The sequence below is a fragment of the Pangasianodon hypophthalmus genome, chromosome 19 (genome assembly GCF_027358585.1).
Source record: "Pangasianodon hypophthalmus isolate fPanHyp1 chromosome 19, fPanHyp1.pri, whole genome shotgun sequence".
Taxonomy (NCBI): domain Eukaryota; kingdom Metazoa; phylum Chordata; class Actinopteri; order Siluriformes; family Pangasiidae; genus Pangasianodon; species Pangasianodon hypophthalmus.
Window position 1 is genome coordinate 18,065,624 of NC_069728.1, and position 15,918 is coordinate 18,081,541.

General features: G+C 39.7%; 1 protein-coding gene across 1 annotated transcript in view; it reads right to left on the minus strand.

Annotated features, from left to right (window-relative positions):
- mthfd1l (methylenetetrahydrofolate dehydrogenase (NADP+ dependent) 1 like) overlaps positions 1 to 15,918 on the minus strand; it is a 58,083-nt gene that overhangs the window by 21,116 nt on the left and 21,049 nt on the right. The window contains exons 16-21 of the mRNA XM_026923693.3: positions 15,091 to 15,193; positions 10,485 to 10,561; positions 8,766 to 8,906; positions 8,590 to 8,658; positions 4,111 to 4,222; positions 121 to 260 (exon numbers count right to left, since the gene is read on the minus strand). Of these exons, the coding sequence (XP_026779494.3) occupies positions 121 to 260; positions 4,111 to 4,222; positions 8,590 to 8,658; positions 8,766 to 8,906; positions 10,485 to 10,561; positions 15,091 to 15,193 (642 nt within the window). The remainder of the gene's footprint in view (positions 1 to 120; positions 261 to 4,110; positions 4,223 to 8,589; positions 8,659 to 8,765; positions 8,907 to 10,484; positions 10,562 to 15,090; positions 15,194 to 15,918) is intronic.

Here is a 15,918-nt window from a genome sequence, read left to right on the forward strand (position 1 = left end):
CTGAGAAAGAGCGTCTCCTTGTGGTAAATCATTAGCCTGTTAACTGTAAGTATAGTATAGTATGTGAGCGAGTAAATACGCTTCTCGTGTAGATACGAATGACAAAAATGTCCGTCTTACATTCGGACCTCCTCCGTGCATCTTCAGAGCCCTGATGGTGGCGACCAACACCACGACGTCAGGCTTCAGTCCGGAGGCACGGCATTTAATGTTGAAGAACTTCTCCATGCCGATGTCTGCTCCGAAACCTGCCTCCGTCACTGAGAGAGAGAGAGAGACAGAGAGAAAGAGAGAGAGAGAGAGAGACAGAGAGAGAAGCTATCTTGAATAAATGAATAAAAGAGAACTAAGTGGGCAGAGATTTAATTTAAAAATTGTCATGATATAACGTTTATATCTTCACCCCTTGTGTGTATACGTGTGTATATGTGTGTGTGTGTGTGTGTGTGTGTATTACTGTATCATTCCTTCAGTGACTGTATGAGTCTTGAATGTTTACACATCAGTGTATGTAACTTATGAGTCCATGTGATTTCACTCATAACCAGAGTCCATGGATAGACACAAAACAATTGTGTGTGTATGTGTGTGTGTGTGTGTGTGTGTGTGCTTGTGTGTGGTATTTCCACATACCCAGCACCCTCGATGCCCTTCGGGTTTCCTGCACTATTTCCCAGGCTCTCAAGCGGGATGGGAATGTAGTAGAGGGGCAGGAATTCGGGGACTCATGTTTTTATTTCCACAGAAGAGCTCTGGCATACTTTGGTCCTGAGTGTGTGTGTGTGTGTGTTTGTGTGTGTGTGTGTGTGTGTATAATGATCAAGGTCTGGTATCATGTTTTGAACTGAAGTAACCCTTTACACTATGGCTACTCTCTGTTCTACATACCCCAGTGTCTGCCATCAACTCAAACCTGAGACAAGAAATGAGTATTTATTTTGGCTAGAGCTGTTTGTGTGTGCGTGTGTGCGCGTGTGTGCATGTGTGTGCGTGTGTGCGCGCGTGTGTGTGTACACATCAGATGAGTTATTAATGTGAATAAATTGGCTAGTTGTATGTTTGTGTTAAAAGACATGAAAAGAATAAGTGCGTACACACTGCTATGTTAAAGAGGCACAGAGGGAGAAATTCTTCATCTACGCTCCGTTTATTAAGACCTCAGATGATGAAACTAAACACACAAAACCCTGAGCAACACAAACCCCACTGTTATAAAGCTTTTCCTTATCTAGAAGGGAGGGCTGAATTCTTGGCCTTGACCACAACAGCTGTGTGTGTGTTTGTGTGTGTGTGTGTGTGTGTGTGTGTGACAGAGCAAAAAACTCCCCAGTGAAACTTTTTTAGGAGAAAAAGTCGGTTTTGGCACCGTGTTATCCAAACGCAAGGCTCGCGGCAGGACTCAGCACCGAGTCACGCAGTCAACAAAGCAGAAAATACGGCGGTTTTACAGGAATTTCCCCACATTTACTGCCCGCACAGTCCGGAGGATGTTTATTAACGCCACCACGCTTTGGTTTCCATTCAGGCCACGACCTGAAGCTCGATTTTTGATTTCGACAAAACCTACATTGTGTTTGTTTTTTATTAGTGTGAATAGTTGCTGCTTTTAAAACACAATATTGTATTCATCTATCAATTATTATAGACTGGAATAAAATACAGATTTGTGCTGTTATGGGAAACTAATCAACAACAAGATGATGAAGATGAAGTTACTGTTATATCAATTATTGTTATACCAATAAGTTGATTATTTTCCTATAACAGCATGTTCTGAACTGTTTAACACTCTATACAACAGAAATTTGCAGTTTTTTATTTATTTTTAACAAAAAAGACATAATTTTATCCATTTATAGTTACAGTTAATGTTGTGGAAAGTCGAAAAAAACAAGTTATTTCCTGTTTTCACTTGCGTTATAGCAGCTATAAAAGACTGTCCCCTCAAATAGCTTTTATTTCTCTCTCGAAGTTAATCAGCCAAAAACAAAAAAGTTACAGCATGCTGCTCTATTATGGAAATATTTATACGTATATTTACATATGTAATATTTACACATAAAAAAGCACAGTACAATGTTTTAATTTTATTGTCTAATGCATGCATATGCACACACATTCCCTAAACTTTTTTTTTTTTTTGCTGTGAATAAATACATAACTTATGGCAAACATTCCTGTATATTTATAAAATGAGGTGTCGATTTACTCACTCATACATAATTTAAAACCTCAGTTTTCGACAAGTATCATCCGAGTCACTAAATAGTGCACCGTGTAGGATGTATATCGTGTTATATCCTATGTTGTGAGCGTATAAAAAAGTAAAAAGTCATTTGGGATGCAGCATGAATGATTCCTGAATGATTCCTGTATGAAGACGAGTTACAGATAGAGAATGTTTATGTGGATTTGAATGTAAACTGAATGTAATTCCAGCGAGAGGAAGACGATATTATAGATAAATAAATCCAAATGACCCGACGATGGAGTTATTTGCACAGGCTCATTAATATTCAAATACATAAACCATTACATTCTAAAGCAATTTTTAGAAAGGAATTTTTCAAACAGAGATATTCATTACCAGCAATCACTGATCAGCAATTTCAGTGTAGTAAGTCTGACTGGCATTTTATGCATTAAGGAAGAATTATGATTTATTAAAATACCCATTCTTTCTTCCTAATTTTTATTATTATTTTTCCATCCCTAATAATAATAATCGCATGCCGTTAGAGCAGTTCGATTGTCCATTACACCGGCATTCTGACTTTTCTATAAAGCTGCTCTGTAAAGTCAGAATCAGCCGTTCACACTTTTCTCTCCTCCAAATCCACCTTCAAAAACAAAATACCTGAGCATCAGGTAACACACACACACACACACACACACACACACTCCTTTATCTCCTTCTTCACTGTTATTTTGCGAAACTCAACTCAAGTCCCCACATTCCTGCTGTCTGTCAAAGCTCACGGTGCGAGAAATGCCTGAGCTCCAAACCTCTAAAGAAGCTCAATTTACACTGTTTGCCCACTGACTCCAATCGCAGTCAATCAGCCGTGAGACGTATTCGCCGTCTGAAGTTTCCTTCGGTAGTTTTGCGCTGGAGCTACGAGGCTAACGTAGCTAAGAAAGCAAAGCCTGTCTTGCTTCAAAGCACGTCTAGTTCTTTAGTCATGTCACCGAAATGCTGATTTGGTTTAAAGCACAGTGTCATCTGCTGGTCATGTGACAAAAATATCATAATCACGATACTAAAAGAAATGATCGCACTTCTCATATTGTGATATATACATTAGCAAACACACTGCCAGCAAAACAACAGTGCTGCAGTTTTTATTTTAAAAAAATGTCTGTAATGTCTGCAAAAATAAATGACTTTAAAATGAAAAGGATAAAAAATAAATGTAATAAATTCTAATTATTAGTAAAAACTATTTTAAAGGTTCAGTACAAAGTTCTACCACAAAATCTGCATCTAGTTTGTAATTGCTAGTAAAAAAAATAAAAGTAATGAAAAAAGATAATGATACTTTATCACAATATCAATATTATAGTCATATTGCTCAGCCCTGTCATCTATAAACAACGTGAGAAACACCTCAGCACGTGGCTGGACGCTGGATTGTTATGGGGCGGCCATCTTGGATTTTGGACAATCGTATTTTTTCCCGCTCATAGTGCGATATCCTCTAAGCTAATCCAAAATCAGAAAGCTAGACATTATCGTTCCCTCTGAACTTAATTTTTCATTCAGTCTGTTTACACAGAGGGAAAAAATGGAAGTTGTGATAGTGTCTGATAAAGAGGAATAAACCCAGATGTATGTTTATAGCGTATACACGGAGCACACAGTCGATTATCTATAGATAATCAATTATTATCTGCCAATAGATTAAGACAGGTTTAAGCTGAAATGAGTAAATATGGCTACAAATAGGCTTCATGGAGTTGTATTTGTTATAATAATCTCCTGATGAGAAATATTATCAAACATCTTTTTTTTTTTTTGCAACCATGACTGCACCTAGATCCTTATCTTTCCTTTGTGTGTTTGCTTTATCTGTGTCCGAGTTCAGGCGAGTGTTGTGAACTTTCCCTCACCCACATAGCCGTCCTCTCCGACCAGTTTGAGAGCCAGTTGGTCCGCCAGCACTGACGAGTTTCCGTGGGCGATGTTGGCGAACGGTCCGGCATGCACAAACACCGGCGTTCCCTGAAACACAGAGCAAAAACACGTAAGCGCAAACAAAAACGCTAAACTCATCATGGACCTCGTTCAACATGGAGCCAAAAAGCCACGCTGAAACACATTAAATATGTTTATATTTCCAAATTTGTGATGTGCTCAGTGATTGTGGTGCAGAGACTCAGTTCATGCAGTTAGCGATGTACGAGATGACGAGCGTATTTGAGGAATTAGCATGAAAGTTGATGCTTTGGGAGCGGAGTGTGTAGATGAGAGAGCTGGACAGTCTAAAGGTTTAAAGTGCCGCTGCATCACCAGAGATGAAGTGAAGGCTAATCCTACTGCACCACTATCAGCAAGCAGAATGGCACTGTGGGTAATGTAGGAAGCCGTTACCTGATAAAACTCAGAATTTCATTATAAAATAAATCTTGGATGCCAAGATTTGAAGATCATGTGATAATTAGAAAGATTAATATGCAGGCCATTCAGTGGATTTTTCCTTTAAATCTTTGGAATGTGTGTCCGTGTTGCTCAATCGTCCAGCTGTTGAGCCTCAAAACATGGAAAACTTGATTCCATCCTATCAGCCAGTCGCAGTCTGAACATCTGCGATTTGAACCAAGAGCCCTGTGGTTCAAGGTTCACTTCCACAAAGCAGCAGGTCACCGAGAGCACGGTGCATGATGAGAGGACAGGAAGGACAAAGAGAGGACAGGAGGATGGAAAAGGAAGCAGACGGGTGGTGAAGTCACATGAATTAAGGAAGAGGACAGAAACTCAGTCGGACAACTGTGGGGTGACGAGTTCTCTTCATTCCAGGATGGAGACACAAACAAACGTCATCGTAAATTTAATAAATGTTTTTCTTCCCTGTAATTTAAAAAAAAATTGAGTACACAGACTGGTCATGGTGTTTTTTTTTAAAGAAAAAAGCAACTGGAAAGCAAAAATTCTACTGGAAAATCACTGCTGAACGAGTAACAAGCAAGTGTTATTACATCATAAAAAATTAGAGCAAATCAGGTTTAAATATGCAAATGTAGGCTTTCTAAAATGTTGCTCACGTTGTGTTATTACACTGGATTACCAGAAGAAAGGCGCAGGGCATATAGGGACGGCGGTGTTTTTCAATTTATATATTCGTAAATAAAATCCGGTTTCTACAAGGGGCGGGGCATGTAGGATTGGAAGTGGATTCCAATTTACATATTCTTTTTTTAAATTAAAAAAATAAATTTTCGCCAAGGGGCATGGCTTGTAAGACTGGGGATTTTCCAATTTGTGTATTTATTTTTAAAAAAATCCAGTGTCAACTAGGGGAGGTGCATGCAGAATTGTAGCTTTTCCAATTTACATATTCATAAAAAAATAAAACCAGTATCAACAAGGGGAGGGGCGTGAAGGATTGGGGCTTTTTCAATTGATATATTTATTTTTTAAAAATCAAATTTTGACAAGGGGCAGGGCATGTAAGATTGGGGCTTTTGCTATTTCTATATTTATTTTTTAATAATTCAGTTTCAACAAGGGGCGGGGCATGTAGGATTGGGGCTTTTTCCAATGTACATATTCATAACAGTTTCGACAAGGGGCGGGGCATGTCGGACTGGATTTCTATATCCAATGTCATCTTTAATTTCTATATCCACAGAAATCAGATTTTCCTGATAATAGTGTAGAGCGGGAACTCTTGAGGGCATTTTCAATTTGCACGTTTATAAAATCCAGATATTGTGATTACAGTTGGGGAGGATTTTCTCACGGTGTGGGCGTGGATCATGGACAGGTTTCTAATTCTGGAATATTCTAGATCATAGATTTCCTAATAGGTTTAAAGGTATTTGCATATTCATATGATTCAAACACGGTAACACATTTGATGAGGTGTGCAGATTTGGGCGTGTGTGGGTTAGGGTTAGGGATGTGTGTGAGGAATGTTTCATATTTGCATATTTATAAAATCTCGATTTCTTGGTTATGGGTGGTGATGGAGCTGATGTGCGTTCCCAAATCTAGAATATTCTAAAATTCAGATTTCTTGAGAAGGAAAATAGTATTTGTATATTCTTAGAATCGGTATATCCAAAATATATAAAATTATAGAATTGGTATATACAAAATATATTGTTGTGGCAGCTGTTTTTGAGTTTTAGGAGTGTTTCCAAATTAAATATTCATAGAAGCGTAATATTCATTATGTTAAGAATGGAGTGCGAAGCTTTAGGGGTGTTTTAAAATTTGCATATTTAAAATCCAGATATGATGAGGGGCGGGGCCTGTACACACACATAATCACACCCAGATTTTGTTAAGATGGTGGAGGAATGTGTGTGTTTAAGAGCATTCCCACTTGTATTTCGAGTGGAAATCTATCGCAGACATTTTTTTGATGAAGCTTATTTTTCTGTCACACCAAATAAGTTTTAGCTGTCAGAAAACGTCTGATTTTTTTGGTTACCAGTTACAGCATTATTTGGCATAATTCTTAATGTTGTCATATAAACATTTTTTATTTATTTTATTCAGGAAAAAGTTGTGTCATTTTTTGCTTCTTAAATAAAGTCTCATTTGGAGGTCAGCATAAGGACGCTGTTTTCTCATGTACCAATTTTTATTTTTTTTGGTGGGGGGGTGGGGGGGGTGGGGGGGGGGGGGGGGTGGGTAGGGTCACATGGGTCCTTCTCCGGGAAGACAGTGCCATGTCTTTTTTTTTTTTTTTTGCTTGATGAACGTGAAATGTTCGGGGATATGAAATGCTTTTCACAAAACAAACAAACAAAACAAAAAAGATGAGATTCTCAGTGGAAAGACAGCGACAAAATTTCCATTCCTATCAAAATGACCTCCGGGAAAAGTGAGTAAAGGAAGTAAAAAACAAAAAAAAAACACACACACACACACACAAAAACCAGCATGTTCAACAGGAAATAAAGTTAGGCCACCTCTGCTCTGTGAGGAGAAAAGACGAGAACGCACAGTCAGAGAAAACAGGAAGACTGAGACGAGCAGATGCTATCGCTGTTCACTGGTAAAAAAAAAAAAAAAAAAAAGAAGCCACAGTGTACACACATCCTCACACTTATCTTTTAGCTCTGTCTCACACACACAACACACACACACACACACAAGTCCCTTTTCCTTTCTATCCATCACACACACATGGATCCATCTGAGAAAACATCATGTCTTCCATAACAGACACTCTAATCCCCAACACACCGAGTAAACAAAATATTCCCATGATCCTCTGCTGCATGGTTCATCCTGATATGATTCCAGGCAGGAAAGATTTCACACAACAGAACTGAAGGGTTTCCTCTCCGAAAACACACAACACACACACACACACACACACACAAAAGTTTCACTTAAACCACAGTGCTGCTGAATTCTGGATTCTGATTGGTCAGAAGTTCTATATTAATTCTCTAGAACAGCAGCTCTGACAGCAGTGCAGCTGCAAATCACAGGTTTATATTAATGCACTCGTTTTTTAATATGTTACCGTTTCTATAGTAACAGCTCATTACAAGGCCTTGGTGAAGTTTTCCGTAAGGAGGTGTTTTAAATTTAACATTTATGGAAGGAGTCTCCAGTATCAGTGATCTATAACAAGTGTTTCACCATGTGAGAGTTTTCAGGACGTTCCAAAACATGAAAACGAATGATGAGGAATAAATCACCTCGGGACATGCTGTTATAGGAAAATAATCAACTAAAGGGTGGTAACAGTAACTCTGCTTCTTCATGCCACCCTGCCATTGATTATTTTCCTACAGCAGCACACCCCCTAGTGTTTCATTCCTCATATAATCTTACATCATGCATCAATTTTCTAAGTAAATATCACACAAATATTATATGGAAGTGGTTAATTTCCTAAATGCCTTTCTGTAGGTGGGGTCAATGGTGTCATTACGTCATAACCCATGCAGTGAGCATCTATAGTGTATAGTGAATATGACTCCATTAGAGATTTGGCCTTATCTGTAGCTCATGAAATGTCAAATTGAATAAAAATCAAATCAAAATTCTAGCTGAATTAATCTTTAAATTTAAATGCAACCTTTAAAGGAATAGCTCAGGCCATTACAGCCAAATTCTTTTCCAAAGATTATTTCCAGTTCGCCTATTCGATATGGATGGCAAGGCACACTCACACAGCTGTGAGACAAAAGCCAGATGTGTGTCCAAGTGTGTGTGTGTTCTATATTCCCATTGCTCATATAACTTCAGCAGCAATGAGACTATCACATTTTGCAATTTCTTTCAAAACTGTACCTTTACAGGTCATACGTGCTTTTCCTGTGTGTGAGTGTGTGTGTGTGTGTGTGTGGGTGTGTGTGTGTGAGAGAGAGAGAGAACGTAAAGACAGAAAAGGAAAGTCAAACCTCGAGCGTCTGCATCAGGGTGGGTTTGATGGCATCTTTCATCAGAACAGCCAGAGCTCCAGTTACACCCTACAGCAAAAACAGTGAAAACCGAGGATGAAGAATCGTCAAAATACTCTACGAGCGAGAAAAATCAAACACACACACACACACACAAAAAAATCCCCTTCACATACGAGATCATCAGCTGTTACTGGCTGCCCGCTCCTGCTGCTGCCCACCACCATGCGGCCCAGACGGCTCTTCATATCAGCCAGACCGTCAGTCAGAGCCAGAATCGCCATGATCTCACTCGCCACCGCGATGTCAAACTGAGTCTGAGAGAGAAAAACAGAGCACACACGCACACCAGTTTTATACAATACGATACAATACAATACAATTAATTAATAAAGACTTGGTGTAAGAAGGTCTTTTTATAATCCCTCCTCAAGTCTGGAATACTGCTTCAACAGCTGTTCAAAATTAATATGAAATTCTACAGGTGTTTGAATCAAACTATGAAAAAAAAAATATTCATAGTCCTTCAGTGTTATATTTTGTCCTTTGTTTGTAGTCATTTGTATAGATTCATAGATATGAGACCTCAGCGCTGCTGAATTCTCTAATCCTATTGGTCAGAAGGTGTTGATGAATTTTCTATAACAGCAGCTCTGGTTATATTAATGTGATGCTCCATATAAAGGAATTTTTTTAAAAAAAAACAACAAACGTGTAACCGTTGATATGGTGAAGGTTTCTGTAAGGAGATGTTTATTTAACATTTACGGAAGGAGTCTCCAGCGTCAGCGCTTTGTAACAGTCAGAGGTAAAGCTATAACTATGCTATATGTTACTATATGTAACTATGTTTTCCGACATCTTCAGGACAGAGGAGTTTACGCTTGTTCGGTTTCTCTATTTTCTCTGTTTTTTTGTCTTATTAACTTCCAGAGAAAAAAAGAGACAGACTGGAATGGTTGAGAGAGAGAATGGTTGTTTACAGCTGCTATAACATAAGTGAGAACAGGACCTGACTTGTTTCTCAGACATTAAAAGTAAGAGGTGGTAACAGTGGCTCTGCTTCATCATGTCGTTGATTATTTTACCATAACCGCATGACTGCAAGTATTTTATTCCTTATTCACGAGCTTGTTTTTCACTGCTCCTTGACACTGAAAATGCAGTACGTGTGAGCCACAGGTTTGTAAGCGGGTTGCCAGGTCTTGTCCTCTTTATCGTATACAGCAAACAGCTCAGACTTTTCTGATGCAGCTCGCCTCCAATAAACATCAGACTAGCCGGACCACCTTAACGACGACTCCGGGAACGCGACAGTTATCAAAGTTCAACTATGACTAGGTACTAATCTTTTTGTCTTTAAGCCTGTTTAACAGACTTTGTTTAAATTCAAGCATCTTCATCTTACCAAATTAGGAGTTCAGATTCAAGAGATTCAAGCCTGTAATTTCTAAACGCACGGATTCTGTCAAATTTTAATGGGACACCAAGATAATACACTCTCAAACACACTGCATTTCTACTCTACGCTCTTGTGTGTGTGTGTGTGTATGTGTGTGTGTGTGTGTGCGTGTGTCAGTGCTTCAGGCAACTTCAGTGAAGAGTTGCTAAATGTAAGCATGTGCTTGGCCAGAGACAAGTGTTTGCAAGCAAACCGCAGCCCCTTTTTTCCCTCCATTTTAAACATTTGCTTTCACTCAGCCTGGTTCCCATTGAGGCGCACACTGTTTATTTGCGGGATTTGGCTTAGGGGCCATTATTTCTGACAGTCGCTGACACACTGCCAAGAGACAGAGAGAGGGCAAACAAGCGGAGAGAAAGACTCTGCTGTATGCATTTCACCGAATTCAAGACCTTTCACAGGAACAGGGTGGAGTCGTGGCGCGAACACGTACCTGCCGGCTGTGGCCTTTCTCCGTGTTCGCCTGGCCGACCGTGATCTTCCTCAGGAAACGATCGTTGGTGTCCACCACTGCGGAAACAAGACATGAAAAATGGGCTTGGAATGTTGAAAGTTCAACAGAAATACAAGTCAACAGAACCCTGGCGAGCTACTGTATGTTATTGTCAAAAAAAATCCATTTTATTCATCTGGTGGTCACGTTTGGGAGGTGTTCTGTCATCTAGGACAAAGTGGTGGTTTTCAAAGTCATGTCCACAAACCACAAGGACGGCTACGATTTCATTATTTTTTTTTAATGACTTTACCATTGTCGAAATCAACCACTATCCAAGTGATTACAGTTATATATGTTATTACAATTATAAGCCTAATAGACCGATTGCTTGAAGGCTTAAGAACACAACAGTATAGCTGATATTATTGATATAGCTCATATTATTGAAGTTTGTGTGTGTGTGTGTGTGTTTGGAGGGGTTCAATATAGTTAGCAAAATTTTTTACAGATAAAAACTGCAGAAGCTGTGAAACCCCTAAATTAGTTGTGGTGCAACCAGTCGCCATCAGAAGCCACGTAATTAGCTGAATCGTGCTGACCTGTGTCACATGACCTCACTATCTCAAACGAACATCCCGCAGAGACAAATTACTCTCACTATTCAAAAATGAATGCCATGACTCTGCCTAAAGGAGGCCTTCCACCAAAATTGATAAGTGTGTAAGGAGGATATTAGTCAGAGAATCAACCAAGATGGCAAGAGTAACGCTCAACTTGATGCTACCACCACCATGCTTCACTGCGATGGGTTTCAGCCAAAAGTAGTGTGTGGTGCCAATGCAGTAGTATGGACTACTTTGTGTAGATTCATGAAATTCGTTCCTGAAGTTTTATTAAAAACATTTAAAAAAATGTTAAAGTTATGTTAAAACATTAAAGTGATGTGTGTGTGTGAGATGCACTCATTTAGCAATAATCAATAAACCAAGTTAAGAATCATATAAAGAAAGAGTCATCTCATCGTCTTCCTTCCCATTTGCAGAAAGTTAAACTCTGCTCAATCTTTACACGTCGCTCACCCTGTCCACTTACATGGCCCTTTTTCACTGAAGATGAATGACCTCTGGCCGTTTGTGTTGCACTGCATCATTGCTGGTGTGAACAGAGAGCTAGTGACTGAAGGTGATGCTATCTTTACTGATAACATACCAAACTGACTTACATTTTAGCTGAGCAGATGAAAGTTAAGTGTCTTGCTCAGATGTCCCAACAATGAGCTGCTTAGTGATACAAGGACTTGAACTCATAACCTACACCATCACTAGCCCAAAGATAGATTAGATAAATTACCGAGACATCACATGAATTCTAAGTACAGCTTTAAAACAGACGTGGTGGTCTAGCATTCCAATCACGATTGCGAACTGCTCTCTTCTGAGTGATGGAGTGGAAAGGTTTCCTTAGTCTAAACTGACAGAGTAACAGAACAGACCGTATCGAAGTGCTTTGGGTAAAGTCTGTCCACTTGGCGGCCATCTTGGCAACACTCCCAGGCTGTTATTTCCAGTCATACAAGACCAGACTTCTATCTGCTTGAATGGGGAGAGATCTATAAACCAGAAACAGATTGATAAAATGATGTTTCAAACACCATATCTGAGAAAACTGCTCCTGGGCGGGACAACGGGAAAGCTGTCGTCTTATCGTCAGGAGATCGCACGTTTAAACCCCAATAATGCCACGCCCATCTGTGGCCGGGAGCCAAGGAAGCAAAATTGGCAGTGCTTTCTGGGTGGGAGGGACATACTCCATCTCCCCTGTCAATCAGAGTGACACTAGCCTATCGTGGGTCACCTGTCATGACCAAAAAGATGATTGGCTGTTTTTCCTGGAGAGGTGGAGCTTATTGTAGTATAATACAGCTGCCATATTGCGCATTAAGTGCTGTCTGCTTCATATGTTCAGCACTGTAATGTGCTCCATAATGGCTGAATTAAAGAAACTGTTAAACCTTTATTAATGGAATTCACCAAATACCCTTACACTTCTATTAGAAGTGAGTTTGGAGTAAACATGTTTTCTGTTCTTTCTGTTCCCTGTACAGGGAGTTGATAAAATTCTTGTCAGTGGTAATCACACATGCACTTCAGAAACTGTAGATACTGATTAGGTGGAAAAACACTGGAGTTTTCCTTTATGTTAGCAGTTAATACTGGCAGACTTGTGGAGTCAGCATCCAAAAATCCAGGGTGTAGCGTGCTAGAAAGCGTGGAGTTAGACGACTCAGCTGGAGCCGTCTAACAGCCAACACTCACCACACATATGCAGCTGGAGTGTGGAACAGATCTCACATACAGCAAGCCAAGAGAGAAAGACCAAAACCCAAGAGCAACCATGCACAAGAATTCCTTAAAACACTTCAAATTTCTCCTCTTCTTTTTCCTGTCGCCAGTTTTTTCCCCTGCAGAATGGACGAGTGGTTCATAAAGCAGGCTCACTGTAAATCAAACACTCAACCCATCCAGGCTGGTGTCCCGTTACTCCTCCTCTCACTGTATATATACATATAAGATCTGAGTTGATTACATTACAAGATCACATACTTCAAAACGTTTGCGTTGAATACAGACGAGTAAACGAAAGACGGAGTCGAGTTTACAGAGAAACTTCTCCTGAGCTCAACATCGCAATTATAGTTTAGAAGAAAAAAAACTGAGTGTTAAACAAATGAAAGAAAAAAATGGCCTGGCGCCACACACACACACCCACCCACCCACACACACACACATACACACACACATATATACATACACATACACACACAGAAAGTGAAAAGCTGGTCTTATTTTCAAAGTAAATATTTCACCAGTCGCTGAATAACAGGATGTGTGTTAAGTGAGGAATAAAACCAACAGTGTGTGTTGTTATCTGAAAACTATCGTGGTTTATTCCTCTTACACCACAGCAATATTCCAACATTTACAATTTTTATTAATTTAAGAACATGTTTATGAATTTAAGAACATAGCTATGTTTTATGCTTACCATTAAATTTAATGTTGTGGAACATCTAACACTCTCTCTTATGTTATAGCAGCTATAAACAGTCATTCCCTCACCATCCTCTCTCTCTCTCTCTCTCTTTCTCTCTCTCTCTCTCTCTCTCTCTCGAGGTTAACAAGACAAAAACACGCAGAAACTCATCTGTCCTGAAGACTTGGAGCTTCACAAAGCTCTGACACTGGAGAATCCTTCCTAAATGTCCTTTAGGAGTCCCTGTGCACATTGTTGCTATAGAAACGTTAACATGTTTGAATGAGCGTATTAATATGGACCTGATTTGCAGCTGTGCTACTATCAGCGCTGACTGCTGACCAATCAGAATGGAGAATTCAGAAGCGCTGTGGTATAAGCTAAAGACAACAGGTGGTCCGTGGTCCAGCTGCGTCCCGCATCTTAAACCAAGCAGACCGTAACTCCGGGAAGTGCTAAGCGGGCGTGGTTGATCGTAAATACACCAGCAGATGTGGCGATTCTGCATGTGTTTATCATTAACCATTAAAAAAGTTCGCCATCCAATTCTGCCTTGCTCATTTTGGAAAAGCAGGAACTTAGAGGCTTTAGGGAAATTTCCGACACAAGCCAATCACCTATACCACATGGTTGAGCCCAAAATCGGAGAAGGGCTCCTGCGTATTTTCCGGGCTAATCCGTTCTCTTGGAGCTGGAAACAATCAGGTAAAACCCACAGCTCTCCAAAGCTCTCCTGAGGAAAGCTGGTGGATTTGAGGCCACTTCGAGCTTTACTTCTTGGAAATCTTCAGTTCTTTACAATGCATGAGGGGGGCCTCAGGGAAAAGCAAGGGGCTGGTTATTGCTCTGGTACTCAGGCACAAAGCAGGAGAGAATGACGAAAGAACATTCCAATGTCCATATATACCAGACCAGCGAGTGTAGACCTGCCAGCTCGGATCTTCAGACTCCAAGCAGGCCAGATCAAAGATCTAATATTGGGTTCACATTTAAAAATACCGGGATTATTGGGATACCTCGACTGGGTAATGGTCAGGTTTATATCATTCAAATGATATTTTATAAGGATGCACATGTTCATATGTACCATGAAGGTTCTGCTTTACAAGATGTGATGTAAAAAAAAAAAGCAGTGGATTTGGTTCGATTTGAAATTAGGATGAAGTTCATTCTAGAGAAAAAAAACACAAATAAATACATAAACATAATCGCAAGGACTTATTGCTAACTGTCATTACTTCGTTTTTTTATTTCAAGGATTATTATTTTGTCACATATCAGTGATATCTACTGCAACCTTCTGGGGTTAAAGGAAATACCAAATCCTCACTCAGTGAAAAAAAATAAACTACCAGCCAGCTTTGCTTACGTTCCCATGAACATATACACACATTACTGCTAATTCATCCCAAATGCAGCAGAGGTTTGTATCTATACAGATCTGCCACAGTGTGTTAGTGCAGATGGTGTTCACCCAGAACCACCTATTTCCCCATTTCACACAGCTAATTCCAAAAGGGTTCATAAAGTGTTCGTAAACATCGTATGCTATAATGGCGATGGTTCCTACCTCTCTGCCAAGTGACCTTCGCAGGGTCAAGGTCGAGCCGAACGAAGGCATTGACCTCCTCAGGTGTGAGGGTGTTGGGGTCGGATTTGTTGATTCCAAGTCGCTGGGATGAAAGAAGAAAGGAGAAAGGGAGGGATATTATTAATATTTGACTAATACTGCAGCATCAGAATCATGAAATAGCTCAGTGATAATCAAATTTACAGTTCTCTAAAACGTAGTCCATCAGCCATGATGTTTCTGTAGTTTTGCACTAAAGCTAACGTAGCTAATGAGTAATGGAAGTCTAGCATAGCCAAAATTTGCTCCAGAAGTTCACATCTTTAATCTGTGTAATCTACTATTTAAATAAACAATTTTCCAACATCTGCATTTACTTCAGCCTTTACAGTTTGGGAGGGGGAGGGAGAGGGGGCGGGGCCTAAGCGTCCAGTGTCACACCAATCTGTGTTGAGGAAATAAAGCGCGCTGTTTGTATGCGTAATTGTAAATGTAAATGTATATTTTAAGTGTTTGGGTGACATTGACTTCGATTAGCTGCAACAGCCTTGTAGCTCTGGTGTACATCACACTCTGGACACCAGACATGTCTCGGATGATCAATGTGTTTTTCAACAGGGAAACTGTACAAACTTAAATTTTCCCCCCAGCATTCTCAGACAGTTCTCATAGTGTTCAGGAGCAAATGACTTAAATAATATTTAGTCAGATGATTCTGTTAAAGCAGCATGAAATGATTCCTTTAGAGCACCATCAGTTGATTTACTTAAAGCACCATGAAATGATTCACTTAAACCATAGTCAGATGATTCAATTAAAACATATTCA